An 8147-nucleotide genomic window follows, 5' to 3' on the forward strand; every position below is an offset into this window, starting at 1 on the left:
GTGTGTGTGTGTGTGTGTGTGTGATTGACTCAATGAAGGTTTGAATAGGAGGGGGGCAGAAGAGGGTTATAGTTAAATGTCAGAGTCTAAGAGTGTGTGTTTGACAGCGGCTCATCCGGGCTAAGAGTGTTTGACCTTTCCCATGGTCATTTAACCAGGTGGCACTGAAAAGCGCTACCCGGCCACGTGACCCTGGAGCGCTTCGACTGGTGCCGTCCTGCCGACAGCTCTCTCGCAGACAGAAGTGACAGTATAATCCTGAAGAGAAGGCCATCGCTCGCTGAATAATGAGGCCTCAGGTCTGGAGAAGAGACGGTTAACAGTTGCTTCACGATGCTCGTGTTACAGGTTGTGTTGAGTTTCATCAAACGGTTGAAAGCGGACAGAACCGCGAACAGATTCACACGCTCATTATCAGCTCGCTGTCGCTCTGTGGTGAGCAAAAGCAAAGATTTTACCACAGTTAAAGTGAGTGTGGTGTTAGGCTTTTTATTTTTAAATTATTTGTTATTATTTATTTATTTACATTTTATTATTTATATTTGTATTAATATTATTTTATTATTTAAACTTTAAATTATTTTATTAATTATTTTATTTCCATTTTTGACAGCTATATATATATATATATGTATATATATAATATATACACACACACACACATACACACATTTATTATTTACATATATTGTTGTAAATATATACATATAATATTATATTTCCTCGTCTCTCTCTCTCTCTGTTCTGTTCATGAAAGGAGAAGCGAGGGAGGGGGTCAATTCTTCTAATTGAAATTCTTTGCAGAGTCTCCATGGGAATAGTAAACTTTGGAGAGGGTTTGAAGAGAAAGGGGGAACAGGACAGAGAGAGTTATTGAAAAGATTTCCCCCCACAAACTCTGAGGCGGGAGGGGATCGGAATGAGAGATGTTCGTGGACATGGACGTCCGTTTAATGAGAGAGAGGGATATGTGTTTGCACCTCCGTTTTTTATTTCTGGGCTGCTTTCTCTGTTGTATTCTCCACAAACAATTTCCAGGGTTATTACATTCATGGAAAACCTATAGAAATGTCAGGGAATTTGAAGGAAAAGTAAGTTATATAGCAAAAATAAATTTTCCTGGTTATGCTTTCCTCTAAAATATTTTATTTGTTTGAATTGCTTTTTGTTTGTGCAATATGTAAAATAATTTAAACATATATATTTTTAGTTTATTTCTCTCTAAATTATTTTATGAGTTTGAATTGTTTATTGTGTGTTAACCACTAAAAAAATATTTTTAAAAGCTTGCCATGTAATCACACACAACAGGATATCAGGGAATTTTAAGATCTGGAAAAGTTGTGGAAATTTTTATAGTCAATATAAAATAGTCTTTGCTCTAAAATATTTCATCAGCTTGATTTATTTCTCATGTGTGAATTTCTATATATATTTTTAAGTTCCTATCATATAATCACGTACAACAGGATATGAGTTCATTTTAAGATCTGGAAAAATAATAATAATAGTGAAAATTTTTACTTTGCTCTAAAATATTTTATCAGCTTGAAATGCTTCCTGTGTGTAAATCACTGTAAATTTGTTGTTGTTATTATTATTACACAACAGGATATCATAGAATTTTAAGAGTCATTAAAGTTTTTGAAGTAAAAAAAAAAATTGGTCTAGGTATATTTCACTCTAAAGTATTTTATCAGCTTCAATTGCTTCTTGTGTGTGAATCACTGTAAAATTATTATTATTATTATTATTTTTAAATCCTCATCATGTAATCACACACAACAGGATATCAGGGAATTTTAAGATCTGGAAAAGTTGTGGAAATTTTTATAGTCAATATAAAATTGTCTAGTTATATTTTGCTCTAAAATATTTCATCAGCTTGATTTATTTCTTATGTGTGAATTTCTATAAAATTTGTAAAAAAAAATAAAAATAAAAAAAATAAAAAAATAAATTAAAAAGTATTATTATATAATCATGTACAACAGGATATCAGAGAATTTTAAGACCTGGAAAAGTCATGGACAAAAGTATGTTATCAGCTTCAATTGCTTCTTGTGTGTGAATCACTGTAAAATTATTATTATTATTATTATTATTTTTAAATCCTCATCATGTAATCACACACAACAGGATATCAGGGAATTTTAAGATCTGGAAAAGTTGTGGAAATTTTTATAGTCAATATAAAATTGTCTAGTTATATTTTGCTCTAAAATATTTCATCAGCTTGATTTATTTCTTATGTGTGAATTTCTATAAAATTTGTAAAAAAAAATAAAAATAAAAAAAATAAAAAAATAAATTAAAAAGTATTATTATATAATCATGTACAACAGGATATCAGAGAATTTTAAGACCTGGAAAAGTCATGGACATTTTTAGTCAATAATCATTTCTAGTTATATTCCACTCTAAAATATTTAGATATAAAATATTTCTGTTTTTTTTTTAAATTTCTATAATCATTATACATTTGTCTGATATATTTTTATGTATATATATCCCTGTAAAATTATTTTTAAAAATCCTATATAATCACAGAAATCATGGAAGTTACTTGGACAAAATGATCTGGAATATCGTTTCCTTCAGCATTAAAAATGTATGTGAAAATAAATCAAGCGTTTAAATCAAGCACGATTACGCTTTTTGAAGTTCCAGAAGGAACTTTTATTTATATCTTTTAACTTGCCATTTGATGGGTCTTAAAGCTAAACCAGTTGTGATCATCTTATGAAACATCAAGAACAAAGAAAGTTGTTTGCTGAAGCTGAGGTGCTTCAAAGTGTTCGCAGCCATCGCTTTCTCTTCTTTTATTTCAGCTCCTTTCTCTCGCTTCCATCCATATTCTCTTTCTTCTGTTTCTCTCATCCATCTCTCTCTCTCTCTCTCTCTCTGTTCCCCCTCCCCGCTCGGCCCCTCCATCTGCTGCTCCTCTCTGTTTCTCCAGAGCCTCACAATAGAGCCTCATGCTGGGTAATGGCTTAGTGTCTCATCCCTCTCTTTTGTGTGTGTGTGTGTTTTGTCTGCAGGTTGATGACGCGATGCTAATGTTTGACAAAACCACCAACAGGCACCGAGGTAAGGCGGCATTCGGGCGCGCACTCATGCAAATACACACGCTTGCATTCAAAGCCTCGTTGAGTCATATAATTATACAACAGCAGTCAAGTGTCTACATGCTTCTGCAGTCATTCAGGAGCTGATGCTAGTCTCGTCTCGTCTCTTCTTGAACTTGAGGAATATTTTACTGCTCAAACGTTGCTCATTCATAACTCAGGAGACATAAGCTTTAGTATGCTTTAGTATCAACTTCGTCTCAGATGTTTCTCCTAAAACACTTGAAGAACTGAAACAAAAATCCATATATAATATAAAATAAATAAATCAAATCATATATAAAATAAATAAAAGATGGAAACAATTCCCTTACTAAAGTCAAATAATTTAATTGCTGAAAGATTGTTTCTTTCATAACTCATAGTTTAGGAGACTTAATGGAGTTATATTTCCTTTATATTTTAATATCAGCTTTGCCTCAGATGCAGGAATATTTTATTGCACAAAAGTTGCACATTCATATTGGCATTCTCATTTATTTATACTTATGCTTCAGTATCAATTTTGTCTCAAATATATGATATAAAAGATATAAACTGATACATAAAAGATGGAGTAAATTCTCTAAAGTCAAATTTAATTTCTCAAAGGTTTCTCTTTCATAGCTCATAGTTAAGGAGACAATGTCGTTATTTTATATTTCAATATCAACGTTGATATTTGATATCTTGATTGATGTCTAGAAATACTAGAATGAAGGGATCTTAAACATACTTGAGAAATATTTTACTTCAAAAAAGTTGCTAATTCATAACTTATAATGGAGTTCTCATTTATACTTATGCCTCAGTATCATAGTTCAGGAACCTTAATGGAGTTATATTCATTTTTTATTTATATTTTAAGTGTCGGCTTTGTCTCAGAAACCTCTCTTAATTAATGAATTAATGTATTTGATGGAATTGATGTCTAGACATAACTAGAATAAATTGAGGAATATTTGACTGCTCAAAAGTTCAGTATGAACTATTAACCTCACTATCTTTTCTATTTGAGAATTAAAGAACACATTTTCTGCTCAAAGGTTGATCGTTCATGGCTCATAGTTCAGAAGACTTAAAGGGGTCATATGATGCGATTTCATTTTTTCCTTTCTCTTTGGAGTGTTACAAGCTCTTGGTGCATAAAGAAGATCTGTAAAGTTGCAAAGACTAAAATGTACAGTATGTGGAAAATAATGTGTTTTTTTAACTTTAAACCGCATAAACACATTTCATTACACCAAATACACAAAATAATGTTCTTTTTAGCAGCATCATATGACCCCTTTAATGGAGTTATATTTCATTTAATATATATCAACTTCTCCTAAACGTGCCCTTGACACAAGTCTCAATATGTGTCTAGAAATAATATAGTAAAGAATAAGTATATATAATATAATAGTATATGTTATTTTATAGAATATAGGAATATAATAGAATAACTCATTTGGGATTTCTCTTATACTTGAGGAATATTTTATAATACTTGAGTTCTCGTTTATACTTCAGTTAAGCATCAACTTTCATTTGGAGAAAAAAAAAAGATCAACCAGATTTATGAAGAAAAAATAATTGCTCAAAGGTTGCTTTTTAATAACTTGATGAGATATTAGAGATCTTCTCTTCTCGTCAGTCTCCTCTCTATTTAGAGGCATTGCTAAAAAGTTCATGCAGGGTAATATGGGTTTGGTGCTGCTGAGCTGGTTAGTAGTTCAGAGGTTAAACCGTCATTCTCTTTGGCAAGGAAAGTCTGACTGACAGCCGGTGGGCGGAGCCTGTAGTGAGTGACAGATGAGTGGGCGGGGTCGAGTAGGACAGGTAAATGCAGCAGGTGAGGAGCTAACCTCCTGACAGAATGGACTGAATATATGAACAGATGGAAACAGAACAAAAGAGAGTACAGAGAATGAGAAAGTAAAAGAGGGAAAGGTCACGCCAGGATCGAATCGGACGCAACTGGACAAGATAAACACACTAGATTCAGTGTTTGAAAGCAATGCTATGTTTGTGATTGGTAAAGAGTGCATGTGTGTCCTTGCTCTGCAGGTTTTGGCTTTGTGACATTTGAGAATGAAGACGTGGTGGAAAAGGTCTGCGAGATCCACTTTCATGAGATCAACAACAAGATGGTGAGAGTGTGTCCTGCTATGAAACACTGTCTGTATGTGTGTGTGTGTGTGTGTGTGTGACTGCGTGTTTAAAACACCTTTTTAATACGTTCATGATACGTCTCAAATGTTTCTCCTAAAACTCATTTGGAGAATGTCACACAAAAATCTATCTATCTATCTATCTATCTATCTATCTATCATCTATCTATCTATCTATCTATCTGTACGTCTATATATAGATGTAAAACAAATTTAAAAAAATAAAAGATTGATACAAGGTAAAATTAATTACTAGGTTATCCAAAAATATGCATTATATATCTATCTATCTATCATCTATCTATCTATCTATCATCTATCTATCTATCTGTACTTCTATATATAGATGTAAAACAATTTAAAATAAATAAAAGTTTGAAATGTGGAAATTTAAATTACTAGGTTATCCAAAAATATGCATTATATATCAAATTTATTATGGCAATGTTACGTGTACAACGTCTATATATAGATGTAAAACAATTTAAAATAAATAAAAGTTTGAAATTTGGAAATTTAAATTACTAGGTTATCCAAAAATATGCATTATATATCAAATTTATTATGGCAATGTTACGTGTACATAAAGTATTTAAATCACTGGATTATCAAAAAAATATGCATTCTCTTACTAAAGGAAATTTTAATTGCTCAAAAATGACTCTTTTATATAATTATATTTCAAGTTTCAACTTTGTCGCAGATGCTTGACAAAATTCTTGATTGGTGTCTAGAAATTACTACAATAACTTGATGAGATATTAAAGAGATTTCATTAGTGATTTCTCTTGTTTCTTTACTTGAGGAATATTTTACTGCTCAAATGTTGCTGATTCAGACCTCCATGGACTTTATTGAGTTTCTCAGTTCTTAGTCATTTAAAGTGTCAACTTTCTCTCAAATGTAAAATTCATTTGAAGAAATAAAAAGTGAAGAAAAAAAGATCCATAAAAAACAAAACAAATCTGGTCTCAAAAGTTCCTCATTCATAACTCAGGATAATATAATTGACTTTTCATTTGTACTTATTCTTCAATATCACCTTCATCTCAGATGTTTCTTCTAAAACTCCTTTCAAGAATTAAAAATAAAATAAAAGATGGAATAAATTCTCTAATGGAAAATGGAATTGTATTTCATTTAAATTTCAATGTCAATTTTGTCTCAGATGCTTCTCCTAATTTTGTTTAAACAAGTCTCGAAAGGTGTCTAGAATTAACTATAATAACTTGATATTAAAGAGAACTCGTTTATGATTTTGAAGGTGGAGTGCAAAAAGGCACAGCCGAAGGAAGTGATGTCACCGACAGGTACGGCGCGAGGCCGCTCCAGGGTGATGCCCTACGGCATGGACGCCTTCATGCTGGGTATCGGCATGCTGGGTGAGTTAAAAGAAGGAAAAGGCAAATAATCTCAGTGAACTCATCCATGTGAGCAAATCCAGCGTCAGTCTGGCGCTGCCTGCTGTTTACAACAGGAAACTGCACTTGTGTCTGCGCGTTTGTGAGTTTGACACAAATCAGAGTTGAAAACAAAAAAGTTTTGCAAGAAAACACAATTTTGTGTTTAAACAAGTCTCGAAAGGTGTCTAGAATTAACTAGAATAACTTGATATTAAAGAGAACTCGTTTATGATTTTGAAGGTGGAGTGCAAAAAGGCACAGCCGAAGGAAGTGATGTCACCGACAGGTACGGCGCGAGGCCGCTCCAGGGTGATGCCCTACGGCATGGACGCCTTCATGCTGGGTATCGGCATGCTGGGTGAGTTAAAAGAAGGAAAAGGCAAATAATCTCAGTGAACTCATCCATGTGAGCAAATCCAGCATCAGTCTGGCGCTGCCTGCTGTTTACAACAGGAAACTGCACTTGTGTCTGCGCGTTTGTGAGTTTGACACAAATCAGAGTTGAAAACAAAAAAGTTTTGCAAGAAAACAATGGCAAAATACATCAAATAACCCACATAACAGTTAAAATGGCTGTTTTTATTTCATTTATATTCACAATTAATAATTTAGCTGTCACTAAGGCAAATGCAATAATAATGAAAAATAATGACATAAAATAAATAATATTTAAATTTATAAGTAAGTTAAAATTAATTTATGAAGGTGCATTCAATTGTGATTTAGTGCAATCATTAATTGTGAGTTAGTAAAAATATTATATTATGAATTATTGCTTTCAGTTATCATTTTATATGATATGTGCTGTATAAATAATTGGTATAACTTTGTAAACCTTAGTTAACATGAACTAAAAATGAAAAATACTTCTAAAATATTTACTAATCATAGTTCATGTTAATCTCAACATTTACTAATACATTATTAAAATGAAAAGTTGTTAACATTAGTTAATGCACTGTGAACATAAACAAACCATTTTATTAACTAACATTAAAAAAGGTTAATGACTGCTGTAAAAATGCTCATTATTAGTTCATGTTAAAGCACTAACTGATGTTAACAAATGAGACCTTATTGGAAAGTGTTACCAAATAATCTGGCCTTGCCTTAAACACTGTGCTTTCTCTGTTCATTTTCAGGTTACCCAGGGTTCCAGACGGCCACTTACGCCACTCGTGGATACACAGGAATCACACCAGGATACACATACCAGTTCCCAGGTAAGTCCAGCTTCCCTCGTTTCCACCCGTAGAGAACTTGCACAGAGCCAGTCACCCATTATAATGTCGAAATGTATTATTTTATCCATTGCAAACCCTAAGGAATGAACAGTTTATCCTCTTATCTGATAACTGCACATTTTTTAAGTGGATTTGATCAAAACGCACTCCTAAACACAGTGTATATATATATATATATACTATACAGTATATATATATATATATATATATATATATATATATATATATAATGCGTAT

At 32.2% G+C, this 8147-nt stretch overlaps 1 protein-coding gene across 1 annotated transcript in view; it reads left to right on the plus strand.

Annotated features, from left to right (window-relative positions):
- LOC107725130 (RNA-binding protein Musashi homolog 1-like) overlaps positions 1-8147 on the plus strand; it is a 39415-nt gene that overhangs the window by 27495 nt on the left and 3773 nt on the right. The window contains exons 7-10 of the mRNA XM_016534286.1: positions 3042-3090; positions 5160-5242; positions 6528-6645; positions 7809-7889. Coding sequence (XP_016389772.1) covers positions 3042-3090; positions 5160-5242; positions 6528-6645; positions 7809-7889 — 331 coding nt within the window. The remainder of the gene's footprint in view (positions 1-3041; positions 3091-5159; positions 5243-6527; positions 6646-7808; positions 7890-8147) is intronic.

This window comes from Sinocyclocheilus rhinocerous, unplaced genomic scaffold (genome assembly GCF_001515625.1).
Source record: "Sinocyclocheilus rhinocerous isolate Xijiao unplaced genomic scaffold, SAMN03320098_v1.1 scaffold1295, whole genome shotgun sequence".
Taxonomy (NCBI): Eukaryota; Metazoa; Chordata; class Actinopteri; order Cypriniformes; family Cyprinidae; genus Sinocyclocheilus; species Sinocyclocheilus rhinocerous.